General features: G+C 43.0%; 1 protein-coding gene across 2 annotated transcripts in view; it reads left to right on the top strand.

Annotated features, from left to right (window-relative positions):
* The window catches only part of GRK6 (G protein-coupled receptor kinase 6), a 63,528-nt gene that overhangs the window by 14,559 nt on the left and 22,713 nt on the right, over positions 1 to 26,256 (top strand). For both annotated transcript variants that reach the window (XM_073567204.1, XM_073567120.1), the window contains exons 8-15: positions 6,107 to 6,247; positions 10,087 to 10,277; positions 13,117 to 13,154; positions 13,502 to 13,591; positions 13,667 to 13,875; positions 21,398 to 21,535; positions 23,442 to 23,579; positions 23,958 to 24,092. In XM_073567204.1, coding sequence (XP_073423305.1) covers positions 6,107 to 6,247; positions 10,087 to 10,277; positions 13,117 to 13,154; positions 13,502 to 13,591; positions 13,667 to 13,875; positions 21,398 to 21,535; positions 23,442 to 23,579; positions 23,958 to 24,092 — 1,080 coding nt within the window. The remainder of the gene's footprint in view (positions 1 to 6,106; positions 6,248 to 10,086; positions 10,278 to 13,116; positions 13,155 to 13,501; positions 13,592 to 13,666; positions 13,876 to 21,397; positions 21,536 to 23,441; positions 23,580 to 23,957; positions 24,093 to 26,256) is intronic.

A 26,256-nucleotide genomic window follows, 5' to 3' on the forward strand; every position in this document is an offset into this window, starting at 1 on the left:
ATGCTCCCGGAGGCCACCGCAACATGGCGGCGGCCAGCAAGGGCTGTGCGGGGGCCCCCGGGCTGCGAAGAAATGCCGGCGGAGCCGCCGTCCCTGCACCGGAGCACAGCCCGCTGCCACCACCGCACCGCAGAGCGCTGCCCGCTGCCACCAGCGCACCAGCCAGAAGGTTAGTACCGTGTATTGCGACCATAAGACGCACCCCCCACTTTCCCCAAAAATTTTTGGGGAAAAAAGTGCGTCTTATGGTCGGAAAAATACGGTATTTACAGAATAAGGGTCTGTTTTGTAACACCTCCCACCAAGGCTGTGGAGTCGGAGTCCTGGAGTCGGTATAAAATGGAATAACTCCAACTCCTAAAATATATAATAAATTGGGTTCAGTGCAGTATATGCTGGAAATGTTTTCATAAGAATTTAGGAAATTTATGAAATTTCCTATAAATGTCTGTTCTGTTCCTGATCTAAAGGCCTTTTTTTTGGTCGCTGGTCTTCCGCTGGCCACCACGCATCGCTGCGTGTGACAGGCGGGAGACCAGCGATCTGCTGGTAACTAATGTACACATCGGGTATCCAAGGGACGTGCGTCCCTTAGATACACGATGTGTACGTTAGTTATCAGCGCGCTAATGCAGGGAGCTGGTAACTAACGTTCACATCAGGTATCTAGGGAAGCACGTCCCTTGGATACCCGATGTGTACGTTAGTTACCAGCTCCCTGCATCAGCGCGCTGGTTACTAATGTGCACAGCGACGCTGGGCTGATCACTGGTGAAGCTGTCTGTTTGACAGCTCACCAGCGATCACATAGCGATTCACCACCGATCCTGACACATTGATATCGTTGTCAGGATTGCTGTTGAGTCGCTATGTGTGACTCCAGCTTAAGGATCTCGGCTTTTAGCTGAGATGAATCTGTGCTGCACTTTATGTACATGCTCAGTAGTGAGGCAGTGCTGTGGAGTCATAGCTGAGATGAATCTGTGCTGCACTTTATGTACATGCTCAGTAGTGACCAGTGCTGTGGAGTCGTAGCAGAGATGAATCTGTGCTGCACTTTATGTACATGCTCAGTAGTGAGGCAGTGCTGTGGAGTCGTAGCCGAGATGAATCTGTGCAGCACTTTATGTACATGCTCAGTAGTGACCAGTGCTGTGGAGTCGTAGCTGAGATGAATCTGTGCTGCACATTATGCACATGCTCAGTAGTGAGGCAGTGCTGTGGAGTCATAGCTGAGATGAATCTGTGCTGCACTTTATGTACATGCTCAGTAGTGAGGCAGGGCTGTGGAGTGGTAGCTGAGATGAATCTGTGCTGCACTTTATGTACATGCTCAGTAGTGACCAGGGCTGTGGAGTGGTAGCTGAGATGAGTCTGTGCTGCATTTTATGTACATGCTTAGTAGTGAGGCAGTGCTGTGGAGTTGTAGCTGAGATGAATCTGTGCTGCACTTTATGTATTTATTCAGTAGTGACCAGTGCTGGGGAGTCGTAGCTGAGATGAATCTGTGCAGCACTTTATGTACATGCTCAGTAGTGAGGCAGTGCTGTGGAGTCGTAGCCGAAATGAATCTGTGCTGCACTTTATGTACATGCTCAGTAGTGACCAGCGCTGTGGAGTCGTAGCTGAGATGAATCTGTGCTGCACTTTATGTACATGCTCAGTAGTGACCAGTGCTGTGGAGTCGTAGCTGAGATGAATCTGTGCTGCACTTTATGTACATGCTCAGTAGTGACCAGTGCTGGGGAGTCGTAGTTGAGGTGAATCTGTGCTGCACTTTATGTACATGCTCAGTAGTGACCAGTGCTGTGGAGTCGTAGCTGAGATGAATCTGTGCTGCACTTTATGTACATGCTCAGTAGTGACCAGTGCTGGGGAGTCGTAGTTGAGGTGAATCTGTGCTGCACTTTATGTACATGCTCAGTAGTGAGGCAGGGCTGTGGAGTCGTAGCTGAGATGAATCTGTGCTGCACTTTATGTACATGCTCAGTAGTGAGGCAGGGCTGTGGGGTCGGAGGTGAGATGAATCTGTGCTTCACTTTATGTACATGCTTAGTAGTGAGGCAGGGCTGTGAGTTCGTAGCTGAGATGAATCTGTGCTGCACTTTATGTACATGCTCAGTAGTGACCAGTGCTGTGGAGTCGTGAGTCAAGAAATTTGAGGAGTAGGCGGTTTGGCTTACTGACTCCACAGCCCTGCCTCTCACCCCGTGATCCTGAGTACAAAGGTCTATCACTTATATAATGGGTTGATTAGAAACCAGAGCAATTAAACATTCTGGGAACATTGTTAAAGTGGATCCGTCACCAGATTTCACAATACAAACTGCTTAAATTATTAAATTAAGCTTTGAAAATCCACGTCAGAATAGCTGTATAATACTCATATTGCATTTAATGAGTCCAGCTATAAATTGAAATACATAAAGTCCAAAGTATGTTCAGTCTCCCACCCCAACCAGCCTGACTGACAGATGCAGCTAGTACTGAGCATTGTGAGATCTCAACAGGGAGAAGGAACGCTGGCAAACTGTCAATCAGGCTATGTGGACAGAGATTAAATTAACCTTTCAGTAGGATTATACAGCCATTCTGATAAGGATTTCAAAGTAAATTCCGCCTTCTTATCAGGTCTAAGAGACCTATTTAGTAATGTATGCAGCTTGTATTGTAAACTCTGGTGACTGATCTGCTTTAATGCATAAAGAATACGATAATGAATGCTGTCAAAAGAATAAAATCAAAGAAGAAATATTTACATGACAGAATAAATAGAGTTCCAGAATCTATAACGAGTTGATTACCTTACTCTTCATATAAGTCTATGGTAACCTGAAAACATGATCAGTCTTGGTCACATAGAAATACATATGAAAGGTTGTGGGCACTAGCTGTGCCAGCAATATATAATAATAACCTTAATGATGAGGGGTGGACTGTGGGCATGGATTACAGAAGGTGCAATAACATTACCAATAACGAGCTGAATTTGGGCGCAATACATGAGTAAAGCATAGATATAACATCAAGGGTAGTATAGCGTAGAAAAGTACAAATAGGCTAGGGAGAGAAGTGGTGCAAATATGTGTAGAGAACAACAGTACAAAAATCTATTTTACATGGCAGCCGCAGGTCACGTAACAATTCTATCAAGTCAAAGCTGTAAATGGACACAATCATCAGCGACTTAGGATTGCATAGAAATAAAGTTTATTCTATCCCCCTAAGTGAGTGCCAAGTTCTTTGCCTGAGATCCGCTTTCATGACCTGTGCCATTTGCACATTTTAGCTTTGCCATTTTTTTGTATACTTCATTTTTTTATTGAATGGTGGCATTCAACTTGTGAAAATTGTCTAATACATTTTAGTTTTAGTACATGAATGCAACCACAGGCAAAATTATATAACAGTAGACTAGCGTGATTTCACATGACATAAATGATGTTGGGAGGAATAATCCTTTTAACTAGACCCTTTATAATTCACACACAGGGTACATTCAAAACTGAAAAAATCTGAAAGTAGTTTTCCGAAATGTTAATAAGTTGAAACTTCTTATCACTAGGAGCAGTGATATCAGAGAACTGAAAACCACAAGGTGCAAGTCGAGAACACTCTTAATTCATGGTCATAGGGCCATTTACGGTAGTTCTATAAATGCAGCTCATATTGTTGGGTGGGTAAAATGATTATTGTAGCAATTGGCCTCATATTCTAGTTTTTGTTTCTAGAACTATATCAATTAGGGTATGTGCACACGCTGCGGACCCGCAGCAGTTTTAGCTGCGGTGTACAGTACCATTCAAATGAATGGTAAAAAAAAACCGCTGTGTAGACGTTGCGGAAAAATCCGCGCGGATTTGCTGCGGTTTTGAAACCGCAGAAAGAAGTGACATGTCAATTCTTTCTGCGGAATCCGCAGCGGGTTCCTATCTCCACCATTGTGGAGATGGTGAATCCGCAGGACCAAACCGCAGATAATCCGCAGGTCTTTTGACCTGCGGTTTATCTGCGGTTTTTGCAAAATCCGTGCGGATTCCGCAGCGTCTGCACACACCCTAAATCTTTGCTAGTTCTTTGTATAATTTTGCTCTAAAATAAGGAAAATGAATAAAGATTGTGGCTTGAAGTTTCAAAGTTTTCCTTACAGCGCATATACATTACATATTAGTGTTAAGAGGATCTGTCACTTAAAAATCCCTGAGCTGCTTCTCTTCATTGTTTTGCGCTGTCGCTCCATGGCCGAGCTGTTCATATTTTTTTTGTGGCGCACACTATGTGAAATTCTGCTTTGCAGCCCAACTTGGTGTTTCTCTTTTCACCACTCCCTTCCAGATGCTGGCAATCGCAGCTCATCAGCTAATGTAGCAATCTATCATTACACAGCCAAGCTGCGATTGGTGGATTCTGGAAGAGAGGGGCGAAAGCACATGCCCCCAGAGAAGACTGAGGAAACACTCAGTTGGACTGCAAAGAAGAAATTTCACATAGTGTGCTCCAGAAGAAACAAATGCAAATATTATGTAGCCACGTAGAGCGGGGCTGGTAGGAGATCAGCACCAGACAAGTTTTGTCTCAGGCTGAGGTCTCCCGATAGAATAAAGTATATTTAACAAATGGTGGCAACAAAATTATTGTATCAACCACAAGGAAGCGAACCAATTTAATAAATTTAGTTCTTTTTATTGAAAAAATTAACATATGCGTATTTAAAATAACCACAAATACATAAATCCATAGAAAATTACCCCACAAAAGGGCAGCAACAGACCACCACAAATAGTTATTTGCTGAGCCAGAAATATAATTAATATTAAATCAGTCCATACTAGTAAATATATATCATATGTAGAAAAAGAGCATCATATAGTCATACAGCAAAATGGTTTTTAAATTAATGCCCAAACACTTGGCAAATCGCATGTTAATGAATGCCTATGCAAAATTATGCGGGCGGAAATAATCCTGCTCCTAATCAAGCCGCAGCATTCTACGAACAACCCTCATGTAAAAACATGCTTGTACAAAATTATATGGGCAGAAATGAACCTGCTCCTAATCTGACTATAACATACTGTTAAATAGCTGACCGAAGACAAGGGAGGGCATAAAAAGTATTTTACCTAATAAGGTGCTGACAATCCATGCTCCGTTACTGACCCCTGCGCCCCGACACGCGTTTCCGCCTACCGCTTCTTCCGGGGGCGTGTATCAAGTATAGTGAAGTGTTTCAGAGACAAAAATACCTGGCTGCCATCATTCAGCCAGGCTCCGATTCATGCATCCTGTGGCTTGGCTGTACGAATTCGGTGACAGGTTCCCTTTACGAATATTAGAATTTTATTTTTTCCAGCATGGATGAATGTTGTTGTTGTGTGTTTTTTTTTTTTTTTACCATCCTACCATGAAACCTGGTGTGTGTAAGTGCAGCTCAATGACTTATTGTTATGCCTGTTCCCATCTCTGCCCTTGATACAGTTTGCGCTATTGGTGTATCCTAACATGTAAAAATCAAACATAAAACAGAGTAAGATTTATTGCCCTCTTCTTCTACATGAAGGGATGATGCCCAGCTTATTGCCACCCAAATGTGTCTTGTGATGGAGGAAACTGGACATTAAGGCTGTGTGCCCACATAGCGTTTTTTAAGCGTTTCCGCGGCGTTTTTAAACGCCCGATTCTGCCACGGAAACGCTTAAAAAAAGCATTCCATGCATTTGTAATAGAAAACGCACATGTTGTGCAAATGGTGTGTTTTTTTTACCGCTGCGGAATCGCTTAGCGGTAAAAAACGCAGCATGTTCATTAATTTTGCGGAATCGCCCGCGATTCCGCATACCATCAATTATATGGGCAAAAACGCATGGGAAAGCGCATGTCAAAACTCTTGACAATCGCGTCAAAAACGCGTGTCAAAAAGCGCATGCGTTTTCCCTGGCAAGGGCATGCGTTTCTGCTCAGGAAAAAATCACTTGAAAAACGCTACGTGGGCACATAGCCTAAAACTCCATATTTTCTTTGTGTTGCTGTGAATGTGCCAAGACTTTGTTTAATATCGGGAAAATCTGAAAATGCCTTTCTTTATTAAAAGTCATCTTGTCTCTAGGTCTGTGCCTGCCAAGTGCGAGCAACAGGAAAAATGTATGCTTGTAAGAAATTGGAGAAGAAACGTATTAAGAAAAGGAAAGGGGAATCCATGGCCCTGAATGAGAAACAGATCCTAGAGAGAGTGAACAGCAGGTTTGTAGTAAGTACAGATCCATCTGTAGGTCCAGGGGCGGGCAATAGTAGCATTAACTAAGTGTTATTCGAGTTCATGTATAAATTGTCCGTATACTTAAGGGGTTATTCCCAAAATCATTATATAGCCTTAGTTTTCTGGACATACAGAATTAATCACGTGTGCCGATACAACAAAGCTGCAAATCAGTGCATATTAAAAATATCTCCCCAGTAATAATGGCCCCCTAAGGCTCTCTACACCCTCTACTGCCACTGGATCTTTCGTCAACTAATTCTAATTTTGTTGGTTGGACATTTTCAGATGCACCTAATGACTGTTTAGTAAAACATCTGTCAGAAGGGGTCGTAACACATTAGATGCAAATACAACTGAGATTAATAAACATGTGTAATTCATAAACGCAGGTGCACCTATTGCCCTATCTAATAAAACACCTCCTAGATACTATCACTACACCTTCATTGTCCCAACAGCCATGTTGAGCCTATGCTCAGCTGTGCTATGCATGGAGGAGAGAGCATGATCATGCTCCGAACATCCCCATAAACCACAGCGTAAATGTGAAGTTTGTAAATAGTAATGAATATTTGGCAAGTATCGGATCGCAGGTGTCTTTATTCAAAAATATCAAAGGTCACCTCATCCATGTAAATATAAATTGTTCACTTTGAGATCAATCTACTGTATTTTTTGGACTATATGACACCACTTTTTTCCTCCAAAAATGGCGAGTGCGTCTTATAGTCCGGATGTATCTGCTCTGTTTCTGGTGGGGAGGTGGGGGAGTGACAGCGGGTCACAGGAGGCAGAAGCCAGCAGCTGCGGCTAACTCTTGTGCTCGCTGCTAAAGAGAAAAATGAATATTCACTGCATTCCACGGAAATGGGCGTAGAGGGCAGTGAATATTCATTTATCTTTAATAGCTGACATGCTGATAACCGCAGCTGGCTTCCTGCAGCTACCTGGCATTTGTGTGTGTCCAATAGTTAAGGCAATGAATCTTCACTCCCATAGGCGTGGAATGCATTGAATATTTATTTCTTTTAGAAGCGGGGTCACGTGAACTCCTGACAGCTGCAGTAAGCTTGCGGCTAACACTGTGCCCCGCTATTAAACAGTAAAGAATATTCACTGCTCTCCACGCACATAATCCCGGCGTGGAGAGCAGTGAGTATTTTGGCAGCTGCTGGTGGCTTGTAAGCAGCGCATAACGTCACTGCCATGCACTGCTTATAAGCATAAAGCAGCTGCTGACATCGGAACAAGACACTGCAAGGGAGCGCAGGAAGGTAAGTATAATGGTTTGGGTTTTTTTAAATGTTTTTCTGATGGGGGGGCCAATCATACCAGGATAAGGATGGGGCTATGCATACCAGGCTAGAGATAAGGGGGAACCACGCCTAGCAGGCTAGGGATGAGAGGGGGGCCACGCCTAGCAGGCTAGGGATGAGAGGGGGGCCACGCCTAGCAGGCTAGGGATGAGAGGGGGGCCACGCCTAGCAGGCTAGGGATGAGAGGGGGGCCACGCCTAGCAGGCTAGGGATGAGAGGGGGGCCACGCCTAGCAGGCTAGGGATGAGAGGGGGGCCACGCCTAGCAGGCTAGGGATGAGAGGGGGGCCGCGCCTAGCAGGCTAGGGATGAGAGGGGGGCCGCGCCTAGCAGGCTAGGGATGAGAGGGGGGCCGCGCCTAGCAGGCTAGGGATGAGAGGGGGGCCGCGCCTAGCAGGCTAGGGATGAGAGGGGGGCCGCGCCTAGCAGGCTAGGGATGAGAGGGGGGCCGCGCCTAGCAGGCTAGGGATGAGTAATATATTCAGTTGGTTATTCGATGCTGAATCCATGGCAGCTGGAGGCCTATAAGAGAGGTGCTTCAATAATAAGAAAAAAATGGAAGTTTGAGTTTTCTTCTCCAGTGTAGGATAGTTTGTCATTTTTTTAAATGTCATCAAAAATTGGGCTGCCTCTTTCAAAATGGATTGTTTGAAATCTGAAAATCTGTATGTACTACCTTTGCTCTCTACCTGTGACTGAGGCTCTGTACACAGATGCATCTTACAGTACATGTAATAAATAAGCTAGAAATATTGCTAAAGAATAAGAAGTTGAATACCGTATATACTCGTGTATATGCCGAGATTTTCAGCCCATTTTTTGGGGGGGCTGAAAATCCCCCTCTCGGCTTATACACGAGTCATATACCTGGGGGTCGCCGGGGGAGGGGGACCGGGTGTGTCAGATCATACTTACCCCCCCCCCGGCACGGTCTCTGCAGCTCCTCCGCTTCTCCACGGTCTCCCTTCCTGCCTTCAGCGGTCACGTGGTACCACTCATTAAACTCATGAATATGCGCATATTCATAAGGGTAATGAGCGGTATCATGTGACCACTGAAGGCAGGAAGGGAGACTGTGGAGAAGCGGGGCTGCAGAGACCGCGCCAGGAGGGGGTAAGTATAGCGATATTCACCTGTCCGGGGGTCCATCGCTGCTCACCGCTGTCTGCTGCGTCCTGTGTCAGTGATTAGCCAGCAGAGGGCACGATAACGTGGTTAAGTGCGCGCTGCGCCCTCTGCTGGATGAACAGTCACTGACACATGAAGCGGTAGACAGTGGTGAGCAGTGATGGACCCCGGATAGGTGAATATCTCAGGTGCCGGGTCCTGAGCAGGAGAGGTGAGTATGGCATTTTTTTTGCAGCAGCATATGGGGGCATGGTCTATGGGGCAGCATATGGGGGCATGGTCTATGGGGCAGCATATGGGGGCATGGTCTATGGGGCAGCATATGGGGGCATGGTCTGTGGGGCAGCATATGGGGGCATGGTCTGTGGGGCGCAGCATATGGGGGCATGGTCTGTGGGGCAGCATATGGGGGCATGGTCTGTGGGGCAGCATATGGGGGCATGGTCTGTGGGGCAGCATATGGGGGCATGGTCTGTGGGGCAGCATATGGGGGCATGGTCTGTGGGGCAGCATATGGGGGCATGGTCTGTGGGGCAGCATATGGGGGCATGGTCTGTGGGGCAGCATATGGGGGCATGGTCTGTGGGGCAGCATATGGGGGCATGGTCTGTGGGGCAGCATATGGGGGCATGGTCTGTGGGGCAGCATATGGGGGCATGGTCTGTGGGGCAGCATATGGGGGCATGGTCTGTGGGGCAGCATATGGGGGCATGGTCTGTGGGGCAGCATATGGGGGCATGGTCTGTGGGGCAGCATATGGGGGCATGGTCTGTGGGGCAGCATATGGGGGCATGGTCTGTGGGGCAGCATATGGGGGCATGGTCTGTGGGGCAGCATATGGGGGCATGGTCTGTGGGGCAGCATATGGGGGCATGGTCTGTGGGGCAGCATATGGGGGCATGGTCTGTGGGGCAGCATATGGGGGCATGGTCTGTGGGGCAGCATATGGGGGCATGGTCTGTGGGGCAGCATATGGGGGCATAATCTATGGAGTGTTTTATGGGGCCATAGCCTTTATGAAGCATATCGGCATATCATTCTATGGAGCATCTTATGAGGGCATTATTAACCTTTGTGCATCATTATATGGGGTGTATTTTGTATGGAGCATCTTATGGGGCCCATCATGAACTGTATGGAGCATTATATGGGGCTCCTGATTCAATATGGATATTCAAAAACACTTAACCTACTGATGTCTCAATTAATTTTACTTTTATTGGTATCTATTTTTATTTTTGAAATTTACCAGTAGCTGCTGCATTTTCCACCCTAGACTTATACGTGAGTCAATAAGTTTTCCCAGTTTTTTTGTGGCAAAATTAGGGAGGTCGGCTTATACACAAGTATATACGGTACTTATCCTTTCCCATTTACACTGCAGGTCAGTCTGGCTTACGCGTATGAAACAAAAGATGCCCTGTGCTTAGTGCTAACACTAATGAATGGTGGAGATCTGAAGTTTCACATTTATCACATGGGGGAAGCCGGATTTGATCTGGAACGAGCAGTGTTTTATGCTGCGGAAATCTGCTGCGGACTCCAGGATCTACAGGAAGAGAGAATAGTGTATAGGTAATTATGATGCTTTCCATTAATCACTTGATTTAGCATAGAAATCCTGATATCTGGGAAGGTACAGATTCCTTGCCGTGGTCCAGCTGGTACAAGTCTTAAAGGACCGGCCAGTCATTACCTCCACAAATTATATAGTATGTAAGCAAGTCCCAGAGATCATTGTTACTTGGTGTTTTTCCCAGTACTTGCTGCCTGGCTGACTCTTAGGCCATGTGCACACGCTGCGGTTTTGGCCCTGCAGATCTGCAGCAGTTCCGCAGACATGGTACTTTACCATGTTAGCCTATGGGTTTTCAAAACCGCAGTGCTCACGCTGCGGTTTTTTACCTGCGGAAAAGCTGCAGGTTTTTTTCCGCAGCATGTAAATTGTTTCTGCGGATTCTGCTGCGGTTTCACACCTTTAACATAGTAGAGGTGTGAAACCACAGGGCAAAACCGCAGGCCAAATCGCAGCAAAACCGCAGGTCACTTTACCTGCGGTTTTACCTGCGGTTCTGCGGGAAAAAACCCGCAGGTGAATCTGCAGTGTGTGCACATAGCCTTAGTCCTCCAGTAGGGCAGCTATGACCTGAGACTGCTGATTCCAGTGCATGCCTGGTATGGTAAGGTGGTCTGAGACACTCCCTGTCTCATCATGGGTGCAGACTGCTGGGTTTTCCCACTTCCCGCAGCTCTGCATATGTTGGTGACCTGCCATGTATGACTATAAATTTACAGGGAAGATAAAATGATTAAACAGCATGGATCTCCAATGTGAAAAAAAAACGTTATCCGAAAACTGCCACAAAAACAAAAGCAAGTGAGGATTAGGGTGTGTTCACACTTTGCATTTTTGCAGCATTTTTTTTCTGCACCTGTTGACAGGAAAAGCGCCGAGTACAACTTGTTTTTGATGTGTATACTTATTTTTTTTTCCCCATTCATTTAATTGGGTTAAAAATGCAGAAAAAAATGATTTACAGCATCTCAACAAAAATGCAGCAGAGCTCTACATATGCGCAAGAAAAAAAGGCAAGTGTGCATAAAACTTCAGAAATCTAATTGATTTTGCTGGTGCTGTAAAATCCTGCATATTTACGCACCAAATACGCTGTGAAAAATTTGTAGCAAAAACGCCACATCATGTGAACATACCCTTACAGAGGGGGAGTTGCTTTTAGGGCAATTCTCTATTAGTGTATGTATGCAAATGGCTACATTCCAAAAGGAGGAACAGTCCCTGTAGTGCCTCCGGTACTTGGCTACCTTTTTAAAGAGGATCTGTCACCAGATCATAATTTGCCAGTTTTTGCTTTGATTTTATTCCCACTGCACCCCTGAGTTTTCAGTTTTTTAATTTTTCTTTTTTTAGATCTGCCAAACACTTGCACAGATAAAGACCTATTTTATTTTGTACTGATTTTTATAATCTTTAGCAAAGGGTTGTTGCTCTCAGGGTAATAGTGCAAAGATACCCCCCTTTTGGAACCTTCTAACATATCCAGTGATGCCTACTAAACCAGAAACATCAATAAGTTAGTGTCTGCACTGATTTTTTGGGGGGATCAAATTATGTAGATACTTTACCATTTATACATTGATGTGTTCAAGAGCATTTCTCCAAGTGCTCATTGACATGGCCGTTTTCCTAATTTACTGCCAAATATCATTTTTCAAAGGACTGAGGAAGAGCACCCCAAACACAAGATGGGGGAATATCCAATAACCTATATAAGATCACATGTACAGTACCCTGTAATTAATGGGGCTTGAAGAAGCACTCCCATCAAAGTTGTTATCCCCTTAATATATTGCAGTCATATAATATAGCGCTGCACCTATGTAGAAACAGGAAGTCTCTTTTTCCCTGCATTTATCATTCCCATCTTCAACTCCTTCCCCCGCCAGAGACTTTTGCAGTGACTCATACAGGGAAAATTGACCTCCTGTTTCTACATAAAGCTTAGAAGGATTCAGATAGTTCATTTTTAATCATGTGATGTCAGACACCTAATGGAAAAGAGAAGAATTTACCTGGGAAGAAAGACAAAATGAGCAACAGTGCTATGTAATATAATTTCTATACATTAAGGGGATAAAAACTTTGATGGGAGGAGTGCTTCTTTAATAATAATTTTCCACATATCACACGCCTGCTCTTTTTAAGCACAGCTATGTCATTACAATGACACTTTAAAGGGAATCTGTCACCCCATTTTTGGCCTATAAGCTGCGGCCACCGCCATTATGGGCTTATCAACAGCATTCTGCAATGCTGGAGATAAGCCCCCGATGTAACCTGAAAGATAAGAAAAACATGTTATATTATACTTACCGGGGGGGGGGGGGGGGGTGGTCCGGTCCGATGGGTGTCGCGGTCCAGCACCTCCCATCTTCACGCGATGACGTCCTCTTCCTTGCGTCTGTCGCAGCATCGGGCCTCTCTGACCTTTCCCAGCGCATGTGCACTGCTGTACTTTTCTCCCTTAACGGCAGATAAGTACGCCTGCGCAGGAGCCGCGACAGAAGTAAGGAAGAGGACGTCATCGCATGAAGATGGGAGGCACCGGACCGCGACACCCATCGAAATTGGACCACACAGGTTACCTCGGGGGCTTATCTGCAGCATTACAGAATGCTGTAGATAAGCCCCTAATGGCGGTGGCTGCAGCTTTTTTGCGAAAAATAAGGTGACAGGTTCCTTTTATGGTAAACCTTCACTTTAATATTTCCCAAACTGTAACCTTTCTTTATCAATTGTCTAATTACTGTTCTGATCTACAATTTCATAATCTTCCTAGGTGAGACAAATAAGTGCTTATTTGCTTTATCAAGCAAAATTTTCTTTATTTTACAGGGATTTAAAGCCAGAAAATATTTTGCTGGATGACCATGGTAAGAAAAAATATACTCTGTCATTAAGGCAAAATCCACCCAAAATGTATGGCTAAACATACTGTAGCGACACATCAAGACCTTAACATGATGAATAGTTGTTACATTATCAGTGTAAATTTGCATTGATTGGAATGGTTACTTGCCCTGGATTTCCATTAAGTATAATCTCTGTTATTCTGAATTTTCTTGAAATCAGTGGTGAACAACGATGTTTTCTTCTAACACACATCTATGACATGAAAAGCTCCGTTCTGGGTAGAGTTGCCCTTCCAGGGGGTTTCTTGGCAGGAAGGTTGTGTAGCAGATGACTACCTGATTATACATGATTTGTTTTGCTGTTGAAGGACACATACGGATCTCAGATCTTGGACTTGCGGTGCACATTCCAGAGGGTGAGACCATTAAAGGAAGAGTAGGAACTGTAGGATATATGGGTAAGGCCAAAACGCTGGATTATGGTGAGCTGGATGACTTGAAGAGTTACTATATCATGCATCTTTCTCTATTAGCACCAGAAGTGGTGAGGAACGAGCGCTACACGTTCAGCCCAGACTGGTGGGCACTTGGGTGTCTTCTGTATGAGATGATTGAAGGACAGTCTCCATTCCAGCAGAGGAAGAGAAAGATAAAGCGTGAGGAAGTGGAGCGACTTGTAAAGGAGGGCCAAGAAGAATATTCTACCAAGTTTTCTCCAGAAGCAAAGTCTCTATGTACTATGGTGAGTATATTACTAGTAGAACATACTAGCCAGAAATGAGTTGATTGTCAGCCTTTCTTTGTCTCTTCACTACTCTTTTAAGCCGTTGTCCACTACTTGAATGACCCCTTCATAATTACTATATTTCCCCATGTAAAATTATAACAGCCTGTACTCTCTTCCGATTCCGGCACCATTCCTGCTATGTCAGCACCAGAGTTCATGTGAGGATCTTATGTCACCTCAATAACTGGTTGGGTAGCACGCCCTAATGGACAGTATGGATTTGTGTAGAGTGCCAATTCCCTTGGAGCCAAATACTGAGCTCTTGTATATCCACGGTAAATAAAAGGAAGGAACTGCACACCATAAGGCACATGGAAAGGGTTAATTATAATATATTTAGAATATCTCTTATCCATAGATTACACAGCAGTCTGTATGGGAAAAAATGTAAAGTTTCATGTAAAAATCTTTCAACGAAAGGATATGTAATAGTCTATTTGCTCACAGAAAGTTCCAGAATATAGGGTGGGCTTCCCCAGGGCAAAAAAGGCAAATCAAGACCCAAGTAATGTGTAAAGCAAGCGTTGTGTGTTCTTCTGTGACATGACCCCGCCAAGTGATTCAGCTGCCTCTTCGTTCTTCTTTAGATGAAACTGGCACCCAGATAACATTTGAGTTGCGACTTCCTATGGTTGTCATTCTCATCAGAAGGAAATACGAGTGAAGCTCTTCATTAGTGGCCACTGAGCGGCTGCAGGGCTCATGTGACAATGTTTGGCAAGCCCCAGCGCCAACATTGCCGGAGTGGCAAAGAGTAGTACAGGCTGTTATTTTACATAGGGGAATATAGTAATTGAGGAGGGTGTTTTCGAGTAGGTGACAACCCCTATAAGACTATTGGGTGCACACTTTCATTACATAAGAACTAAACTGCAGCCATTGTATCATTATGATGCCATTGAGAACAGTCTGTTATGACCGGTTTTGTGAGTACTGTGAGATCTTCTCAGGGCTTGATGTTACTATGCCTATGGTTTGTCAAGGATGTAAGTGTGGTAGACCTCAGCATGAGTGAAGCATCTACTAACAGGAAGCCCGATCTGCCCAGTTACCATTATCATCTGCAATATTTATGTCATTCGAAGACCGCAGAAAAAGGAAGAATGTTTGATTGTGTAATCTTTATCTATATTACCATTATACATTCTGTAGTGAAATGAAAAGGTTGCTTAACTAATGTATAAAATCCAGTTCCTGACCATGCAGTCTGCCTTTACTAATATTTGTGAAAGAATGAATCTTTCTGAAGAGCTCTCTGAATTCCAATGTTGTCCTCTAATAGGATGCCACCACTGTAACAAGTCGGTTTATGAAATATTTTCCCTCCTAAATATTCCACCATCAGCTGTGAGTGGTATCATTGAAAACTGTAAGCATATTGGAACCACAGTAACTTGGCCATAAAGTGTCAGACTGTGTGAAATTACAGAGACAGACTGAAGAGGTGCATAGTGTATAAAAGCATCCAACGCACGTTCCCCATATCTGCAGAATCCAAACCTCACCTGGAATTAACATCGGCACAAAAACGGTGGGACTGTAGTTTCATGACTTGGGTTTTCATGGCAGAACAGTTAAATGCAAGCCTTACATCACCAAGCACAATGCCAAGTGTTGAATGGAGTGGTATAAAGCACTAGAGAGATGCTCTCAGAAGTAAAAACAAAATATGTTCTTTATCTGGCAGTTTGATTTATGAGTCTGTGTTTGGCAAATAACAGGAGACTGTGGTGTCCCAATGCTTTTGTCATATAGTCCAGCTCCAATACTAAATATGAACCAAGGGTTTGAATCATACTATTTTGTAGAATGAATCAGCCTTTGTTTTTTTTTTTTTTTGTTTTTAATTTCATAATTTTGTAAAGAGGACCTTTCACTAAGTTTTTAATGTTGTATTGGACACGGGTTGTAATAGTGGCTAAAGAACAGATACATTGCTATTTTTTTCTTTTTTGCAGGGATATTGGTGATCAAAGTATTTGGCCCCAATGAGTTAATTTTCGTTAAGTAATTACGAGAGAGTTTTCACTGGGGGCGTGAACTTCTCCCTGTATGATGCTGACCAATCGTCAGCAATCATCAGCATTCAAAGGAAAGAGCACACTCTTGCCAAAGCTTAAAGCAGCTTTCTCTCTGTGTAACATGTAATCATACAGCCCTGATCCACTGGCCTAACCCTCCTGCATGAGTCCGCGTGGAGGAAGGGACAGCACAGTTGAGTTTAGTTGTGTCACATTGCAAAATATTCTGTCAGCTCTCCTTCTTTCATAGCAGTCTCCTGTGTTGTACTGCTCCTTCCCCCACACTGACACATGTAGGATCTTGTACCAGGAGATCAGAGCTATATCCTTACATCTCTCACACTAAAAAACTTGCTCTAAGCTATGATGGGAGCATGTTCTTCTTTCCATTTGGTTTTGCTGCCAGATTATGATTGGGCAAAAAACCAATAACATTTAATTCCTCTTTGCAGCTACTTGTGCATTGTGTCCAGTTCAACATGAAAAATTTGGTGAAAGGCCCTATAACTGGTTCTTAAGTAATGACTTGAAATGATTGGTTGATTCATTTATTACCCATTTACACTATCTTTCAACTATTACCTTAGTCTTCTGGCAAAGGAAGAGTGCGTCCTTTTTTAGTTCTTTGCTATTGGATGAGACTATTTGAAACAAAAAAAAAGACAAAAAATCTAAAGAGAGACTGATGTGTACGTGGCAAGATCACATATGTGTATTTTTATTATTATTTATTATTATCTTTATTTTTAATGGGAGAAAAGTTGGGTAATTTGAACTTTTTTTATTTTCTTTTTTTCTTTTTTTTATTGCATTTTAGTCCCTTTGGGTGACTGTAACCTGCAATCGTCTGATCGCTTGTGCTATACAGTATTGCTTCATATAGTAAGATTGACGGTCTCCTATGAAGCCTAGCCACAGACCTTCAAAAGAGCCCTGGTTATCAAGCAACCCATCGGTGCTCCATGTTCACATAGAATGTTGCGTAACCATGTCGGCCCTTTGTTAAAGTCATTGTCTGAGTTTGACAGCGACACTAAACAGGCTACCGCTAATGTTAGAAGTAGGTCTTGGCTATATGTCACAGCCATACATTGTTCAGTATGGTTCTTAGATCCGATGAACCTGGTGTACTTACTTTGGAAATCCATTTCAGAATGATTGTGTAATCCTAAACTGAAGTTGAGCGGTTTATAAACCCAGCTAATGCTTATTTTAATATCGGGTAGGAAAGCTTTCAAAAATTATTCTACAAGCCATGCTGACATGGATTTTCACAGTAAGTACACTGGTCTTGTCAGGTATAAGAAATCTATTTAAAGAAGCACTCCCATCAAATTTTTATGGTATATTGCAGTCATCATATTGTATAGCACTGTGTACTTACAATTGCTCATTTTGCCTTTCTACCTAGTTACTTATCCTCTTTTATCTACGTTATGTAGAAACAGGAAGTCTCTTATCCCTGGAGAAATCGCTCCTCTCTTCACCGCCTGACCCAGCTGCTCCTCCTCCTGCCATTGACTTTTGCAGTGACTGATGAGTTATACAGGGAAAATTGACCTCCTGTTTCTACATAGAGCTTAGAAGGATTCGGCCAGTCAGTTTTTATTCACGTGATGCCATAGATCTAAAGACCTAAAACCCCTTTAACCAGTGCATGCTAAAAAATAGTGAGCTGTTTAGTGCTTAGTCTTGTGGCGATGAAGTGACATCATCCATGTTGTGCTGTCTCCATTTCTTTACTTTATTGATATAAATGCTGAATTGCCTCTTTTTTGTATAAATTGATGTAAAAGGCTCCTTTTCATCAGCCTGCTTTCATTATGTATGAAGAAGTATACAGCAGAATGGAAATTCCATTCCTTTCACTAATGACATGACAAAGCGGCAAAGGCTCTCATCTGTTAATTGCATTTTAATTGACCAGTGCCTGCGTTTCCTCTACGTTGTGGTTTCCTTAGAGCATAATTTGTGTTGGTAAGTAAGAAGGGACGGTTCCAGGCCTGAGGTCTCCCTTATACAGCAAATTTCAAGGATTTTTTTTTTTTTTTTTAAATTGAACACGTCAACAGATCATATTGATTATAGAAGTGCTTTCTCGTGACATATTGTACTTCATGATAGTGGTAAAATTTGTTCTATATGACTTGTGTTTTTTTGTGAAAGAATCAGAAAGTTGGTGACAATTTTAGCAATTTTCAAACTTTTCATTTTTATGCCCTTATATCAGAGAGATGTGTCACACAAAATAGTTAATATATGTCTACTTGACATCAGCACTATAATTGAAACATAGTTTTCTTTTTTTTCGGAAGTTACAAGGGTTAAAAGTTTATCATCGATTTCTCCTTTTTGCAACACCATTATTTTTAGGGACCACCTCACATTTGAAGTGAATTTGAGGGGTCTATATGATAGAAAATACCCAAAAGTGACACCATTCTAAAAACTGCACCCCTGAAGGTGCTCAAAACCACATTCAAGGAGTTTATTAACCCTTCAGGTGCTTCATGAGAACTGAAGCAATGTGGAAGGAAAAATGAACATTTAACTTTTCTTCACAAAAATGTTACTTTTATACCCAATTTTTTCTTTTCTCAAGGACAGCAGTAGATAATGGACCTCAACATTCGTTATGCAATTTCTCCTGAGTATGCCAATACCCCTCACATGTGGGGGAAAATCAGTGTTCGAATTTGAAATTGCCTGGAATCGAGATCAGACGCCATGTCACATTTGGGGAGTCCCTGATATACCTAAACAGTGGAAACCCCCCTACAAGTGATCCCATTTCGGAAACTAGACCCCACAGGGATGTTTTTTCCTCAAAAATATGTTTAACCCCAATTTTTTTTTCACAAAGGTAACAGGAGAAAACGTACCCCAGTATTTATTGTGCAATTTCTCCTGAGTACACTGATGCCCCATATGTGGTGGAAAACCACTGTTTGGGCGCACGGCAGGGCTCGGAAGGTAAGGAGTGACAGTTTGGAGCACAGACTTTGATGGAGTGGTCTGCGCGTGCCATGTTGTGTTTGGAGAGACCCTGATGTGTCTAAACAGTGGACAACCCCCCATAACTAACCCTGTTTTGGAAACGCCATCAAGGAATTTATCTAGAGGCATAGTTATAGTAATGATAATAATGCTTTTGGTTTTACTGGTGTATAAACTCATAATGTGATGCCATGTGTAAGATGTGCGGAGTACATTAGATAATAAGTGTGTTGTTTCAATGGTAAGAACAAATTTTATGAATTTAGACATGTGGTACTCTTTGAAGCAATTCTTAATGCAAAGGCCAGGTTTCTCAGGGCAGGTTTCCGAATGATAAATTGTGTCTTTTTGAATTCCCCTCTTGGAGCATACTCTACACCTTTTTTGACTGGGACAGGGATTGGGGAGCAGCTGCTGTGATCACAGATCAGTCACACACAGCAGGATATCGCACGACTCGAATCGCACTGGTCACCAGTAAAATTCTCTCTCTGAGGTACACAACAGGGGTCTACAACCACTCTGCATGCCAACTCTGAGGTAAAGATGGCGTGCAGAGGGGTGATTGCTATTTTAGATTAACCCCTTTGGCGCCGATTGGTCAAGAACTATTATTCAGCCAATCGGCGCCAAAGGGGTTAATCAGCGCGATCACCCTACCCAATGTGATTACTGTGATTGGTGCTGTCTCGGACAGCATTGATTACAGCATGTCACATGAATTTTTTTTTTTTTTACAACTTCTCACATCATTGTGATTGGCTGGTCAGAATTAAACAGCCAATTGCAGTGATCGCTGTTGCGTGGGGGTGGTACAGACTCCCAGGGCAAAGTGCAGGGATGGCCTGTTGTCGTAGACAGCAGCTATATTGACTCAGTGACCAGAATTGGCGTTTCTTTGAGGAAACGCAGCTCCTGCTGCAACGTATGTATACGACGCATGTCAGGAAGGGTTTAATACTTTGTACATTAGCCTTTGTTATTGATGACCGCTTCAAGACTCCTCCTGTATGGAGAAACTAGTTGCATGCATTGCTCATGGCCCATTCTTCCGCACAAACACACTATAAATCCTGAAAGTTCTATTTGCTTCTACTATGAACTCTGAGCTTTAGTTAATGGAATACATTTTTTTTATTGGATTCAGGTCCGGTGATTGGCTGGGCCATCATTACTGCTTTATTTTCTTTCTCGTTAACTAACTGAGCATTTCCTTGCCTGTGTTTGGGATCACTGTCTTGCTGAAATGTCCACTCTTGTTTCATCTTCATCATCCTGGTAGATGGCAGCATTCATCCTTCCTTCAATCATATGAGGTTTGCCACTGTCGTATGCTGAAAAACATCCCCGTACCATGATGGTGCCACCTCCAAACTACACTGTTCGTATGGTGTTTTTGGGGTGATTATGCTGTGCCTTTTGGCCTCCAGTCCTAATGTGTATTATGGCATCCAAAGAGTTCAATTTTGATATAATCTGACCAGGCTATGTTCTCATAATATTTCACAGGCTTGTCTAAATGTTGTTAAGCAAACTTCAGACATGCTTGAAAATGCCTTTTTTTTCAGCAATATTGTCTTGTATGGTGAGCATGCATACAGGCCATGGAGGTTGAGTGCATTACTTACTGTTTTCTTTGAAACAGTTGTTCCTGCTGATTCCAGGTCTTTATGTAGTTCTCCACAGATGGTTCTTGGCCCTTGAACAATTCATCTGATTCTTTTCCCTCCTCTGTCTGAAATCTTGCAGTGTGCACTTGGCCGTGGCCAGTTTTTGGTGAAATGATGTTTTTTTCATTTCTGGATTATGGCTCCAACAGTGCTCACTCTTTAGTATTTTAAAAATTCTTCTGTAACCAATGCTATCAGTATGTTTTGCAACAATAAGTTGATAGGGTCTTGAGACAGCTCACTAGTTTTAACCATCATGAGATGTTTCTTGTGGGGCACCTTGGTAATGAGACACCGTTTTATAGGCCATCAGTTGAACCAGATGATATTATTTTTCACTAAGTGTCAGGATTGCTTTCTAATTACTAATAGATTTCAGCTGGTGTCGTGACTTTTCATGGCTTTTTGCACCTCTGTTTCTTCATATGTTCAATACGTTTTCCCTGTCATTTCTTATTATTATGCATAACTTAGTTTATGGACATCAATGGTTTGATTTCTTTGCATGTGTGGATGGGATTGGTTGTTACTGACATTTGGTGAGAATTTCATGATGATAGCACCTTTCAAAAAATATTTACTAAGAAAATTGTTGATGTATTCAATACTTATTTCACCCTTTGTATTTCTATAGCCACAAATAGCCCATAACCCTCACCATTTTCTGCATACAGTACATTTGATTATTTTGCTTAATATTTATTAAAGTGACCTCATCTTACATTTTGCTAAGCCTTTTTATATATAAAACTGGCCATAATACTATATATGTACTTCTATTTTCTGCAGTTACTATGTAAAGACCCTGAACAACGATTAGGGTGTCGTGGTGGAGGTGCACAAGAGGTGAAAGAGCATGAGCTCTTCAAGCATATTAATTTCAAGAGACTTGAAGCTGGGATTCTAGAACCACCGTTCAAACCTGATGTAAGATTCTCATAGTATCTTGGAACCAGTTTGGAGAATGTATAAGATGAGGCCTATTGAGCTCCTTGTGATCAGGGTGGAGTACAAAGTATTGACTTTGGTTCTTCTATGGAGACACCATTGACGTACTTTGTTATATTGTCACAGAGTGGCATGACTGACATTAAAGGTGATCTGTCAGCAGGTTTTTGATGAATGTAATATGAGAACAACATAATGTAGGGTCTGAGAACCTGATTCCAGCAATGTGTCACTTACTAGGCTGTGTATTGTTTCAATAAAATCAGAAGTTCATCAACAGAAGATTCACTTGAGGACTAGATGTCACATGCCTCCTAGTCCAACTTCGCAACCACCAGCGATTTAGCATCTTTCTGTCAATATACACTCACTGGCCACTTTATTAGGTACACCTGTCCAACTGTGTGTTAAGACTTAATTTCTAATCAGCCAATCACATGGCGGCAACTCAGTGCATTTAGGCATGTAGACATGGTCAAGACAATCTCCTGCAGTTCAAACCGAGCATCAGTATGGGGAAGAAAGGTGATTTGAGTGCCTTTGAACGTGGCATGATTGTTGGTGCCAGAAGGGCTGGTCTGAGTATTTCAGAAACTGCTGATCTACTGGGATTTTCACGCACAACCATCTCTAGGGTTTACAGAGAATGGTCCGAAAAAGAAAAAAAATCCAGTGAGCGGCAGTTCTGTGGCCGGAAATGCCTTGTTGATGCCAGAGGTCAGAGGAGAATGGGCAGACTGGTTCGAGCTGATAGAAAGGCAACAGTGACTCAAATTGCCACCCGTTACAACCAAGGTAGGCAGAAGAGCATCTCTGAACGCACAGTGCGTCGAACTTTGAGGCAGATGGGCTACAGCAGCAGAAGACCACACCGGGTACCACTCCTCTCAGCTAAGAACAGGAAACTGAGGCTACAATTTGCACAAGCTCATCGAAATTGGACAGTAGAAGATTGGAAAAACGTTGCCTGGTCTGATGAGTCTCGATTTCTGCTGCGACATTCGGATGGTAGGGTCAGAATTTGGCGTAAACAACATGAAAGCATGGATCCATCCAGCCTTGTATCAACGGTTCAGGCTGGTGGTGGTGGTGTCATGGTGTGGGGAATTTTTTCTTGGCACTCTTTGGGCCCCTTGGTACCAATTGAGCATCGTTGCAACGCCACAGCCTACCTGAGTATTGTTGCTGACCATGTCCATCCCTTTATGACCACAATGTACCCAACATCTGATGGCTACTTTCAGCAGGATAATGCGCCATGTCATAAAGCTCGAATCATCTCAGATTGGTTTCTTGAACATGACAATGAGTTCACTGTACTCAAATGGCCTCCTCAGTCACCAGATCTCAATCCAATAGAGCATCTTTGGGATGTGGTGGAACGGGAGATTCGCATCAGGGATGTGCAGCCGACAAATCTGCGCCAACTGTGTGATGCCATCATGTCAATATGGTCCAAAATCTCTGAGGAATGCTTCCAGCACCTTGTTGAATCTCTGCCACGAAGAATTGAGGCAGTTCTGAAGGCAAAAGGGGGTCCAACCCGTTACTAGCATGGTGTACCTAATAAAGTGGCCAGTGAGTGTAGTGTGTACACAGAAAGTTGCCAATCAGAAGTGTGATTTCGGGATATTCAGGAATCAACATCTGCAGCAAAGAAAATGGTGACTGCACCCAGTAAACTAAATGACACATCACTGGAATCTGGGTCACTGTCTCTACATCATGCTGATCTCAGATTAGGTAGCAAAAACCTGCTGACAGATTTCCTTTAAAAGGACTTTCATACAAATTTATTGTAGCTCACAATGAATGATACACCTATAGCTGTTCCAATTTACGGTCTCTAAAATCTATTTGAAAATGTAATTTTCTTGTATTTCAGCCTCAGGCAATCTACTGCAAAGATGTTCTGGATATTGAGCAGTTCTCAACAGTAAAAGGTGTGGAGCTTGAGCAGACCGATAGCGACTTTTATCTCAGTTTTGCCACGGGATGTGTGCCAATACCCTGGCAGAATGAGGTAGGTTGTACCAATTTACAGATGAGTGAATCAAGTCACAGTACTCCAGTCCGTCAACCAGGTCAGTACTCTGTGGCTGCTGAATGGGAGACCTACGAATCTCCTGTTCTCCCAGCGTTCCTGCCGGGGTGACGCAACGTTATATGTGAGTCTTGCCACAATCATGATATTGCATCTAACCCGCCTATTCAAAAGAATAGCCAGTAATGCCGGGAGGCAAGGAGATTCAGATGGTCTCCAGACCAGCGGCCTCAGATTACTGACGTGGCCTGTGGACCAGAGTCATGCACATCACTTCTCTCATCTCCAGTGTCAACTATAACAAGGAAAACTTACTGAAAAACAGTTGAATCCATGTTTATATATCTCCTGTTGTAGATGATAGAGACAGACTGCTTTACAGAACTCAGTAACATTCCCATTGATGGATCTGTCCCGCCGGACCTGGACTGGAGGGGTCTTCCTTCCCCGGAACCTAAAAAGGGGCTGCTACAACGATTCTTCAGCAGACGGGTAATAGGAAAAGGAAGGTTGTAGTTTATAATTGGCAACAATCTTAAGTAATTCAAGATACTCTCGTAATAAATTAACTTGTGACGTACTGACGTCTCAACATGTAATATTTAGTGTAAGCGGGGATATTATTATGTGTATTTCTATTTCTCTAAAACATTCACATATTTGAGGTGGGGTGTTTCCCATGATGAGCAGCAGATTGTGCAGTTTAGGGAGTTGTAGACATCTGTTTTGTGTAAAGCCACCGAGGAATTCTAGCAGTACCTTACATCATGCTGACAACTTCCAATAGAGGCTATGTCTGATATACGAAAGATACAGTGGATACAGAAAGTATTCAGACCCCTTTAAATTTTTCACTCTTTGTTTCATAGCAGCCATTTGGTAAATTCAAAAAAGTTCATTTATTTCTCATTAATGTACACTCTGCACCCCAAAAAAACAGAAATGTAGAAATCTTTGCAAATGTTTTAAAAAAGAAAAACTGAAATATCACATGGTCCTAAGTATCCAGACCCTTTGTTCAGACACTCTAATTTAAGTCACATGCTGTCCATTTCCTCCTTGAGATGGTTCTACTCCTTCATTGGAGTCCAGCTGTGTTTAATTAAACTGATAGGACTTAATTTGTAAAGGCACACACCTGTCTATATAAGACCTCACAGCTCACAGTGCATGTCAGGCCAAATAAGAATCATGAGGTCAAAGGAACTGGCCAAGGAGCTCAGAGACAGAACTGTGGCAATGCACAGATCTGGCCAAGGCTACAAAAGAATTTCTGTAGTACTCAAGGTTCTTAAGAGCACAGTGGCCTCCATAATCCTTAAATGGAAGAAGTTTGGCACCACCAGAAGTCTTCCTAGACCTGGCCGTCCAGCCAAACTGAGCAGATGCAGTAGGGAGATGGGAGAAAGTTCCACAAAGTCAACTATCACTGCAGCCCTCCACCAATTGGGTCTTTATGGTATAGAGACCCGACGGAAGCCTCTCCTCAGTGCCAAACGTATGAAAGCCTGCATAGAGTTTGCTAAAAAAAAAAAACACACGACGAACTCCCAGATTATGAGAAATAAGATTCTCTGGTCTGATGAGACGAAGATAGAACTTTTTGGTGATAATTCTTAGCGGTATGTGTGGAGAAAACCAGGCACTGCTCATCACCTGCCCAATACAATCCCAACAGTGAAACATGGTGGTGGCAGCATATTGCTATGGGGGTGTTTTTCAGCTGCAGGGACAGGAAGACTGGTTGCAATTGAACGAAACATGAATGCAGCCAAGTACAGAGATATCCTAGATGAAAACCTCTTCCACAGTGCTCTGGACCTCAGACTTGGCTGAAGGATCACCTTCCAACAAGACAATGACCCTAAGCACTCAGTTAAAATAACAAAGGAGTGGCTTCAGAGCAACCCTGTGACCATTCTTGACTGGCCCAGCGAGAGCCCCGACCTAAACCTAATTGAGCATCTCTGGAGAGACCTGAAAATGGCTGTCCACCAACGTTCACCATCCAACCTGACAGAACTGGAGAGGATCTGCAAGGAAGAATGGCAGAGGATCCCCAAATCCAGGTGTGAAAAACTTGTTGCATCATTCTCAAGAAGACTCATGGCTGTACTAGCTCAAAAGGGTGCTTCTACTCAATACTGAGCAAAGGGTCTGAATACTTATGACCATGTGATATTTCAGTTTTTCTTTTCTAATAAATTTGCAAAAAATTCAACATTTCTGTTTTTTTTCAGTCAAGATGGGGTGCAGAGTGTACATTAATGAGGAAAAATGAACTTTTTTGAATTTACCAAATGGCTGCAATGAAACCGAGTGACACATTTAAAGGAGTGTGAATACTTTCCGTACCCACTGTAGTTAAGGTATGACACATACATATATGTATATATATTACATAGAAGAAAAGCCGGCAATTCAGCAGCTGCGGTAGTGTAAAATCACATCAGGAGCCAACAGGATAGAAGAGATGGATTAGTTATATATACGTAGAATAGATGTATGTGTGTGTGTGTATATATATATATAATGTCAGTGACACACATCTACCGTATATACTCGTGTATAAGCCGACCCCCTTAATTTTGCCATAAAAAACTGGGAAAACTTATTGACTCGTGTATAAGCCGAGGGTGGTGCTGCACGATGGTTG

This window comes from Dendrobates tinctorius, unplaced genomic scaffold (assembly GCF_039654945.1).
Source record: "Dendrobates tinctorius isolate UK_male_01 unplaced genomic scaffold, ASM3965494v1 ptg000001l, whole genome shotgun sequence".
NCBI lineage: Eukaryota > Metazoa > Chordata > Amphibia > Anura > Dendrobatidae > Dendrobates > Dendrobates tinctorius.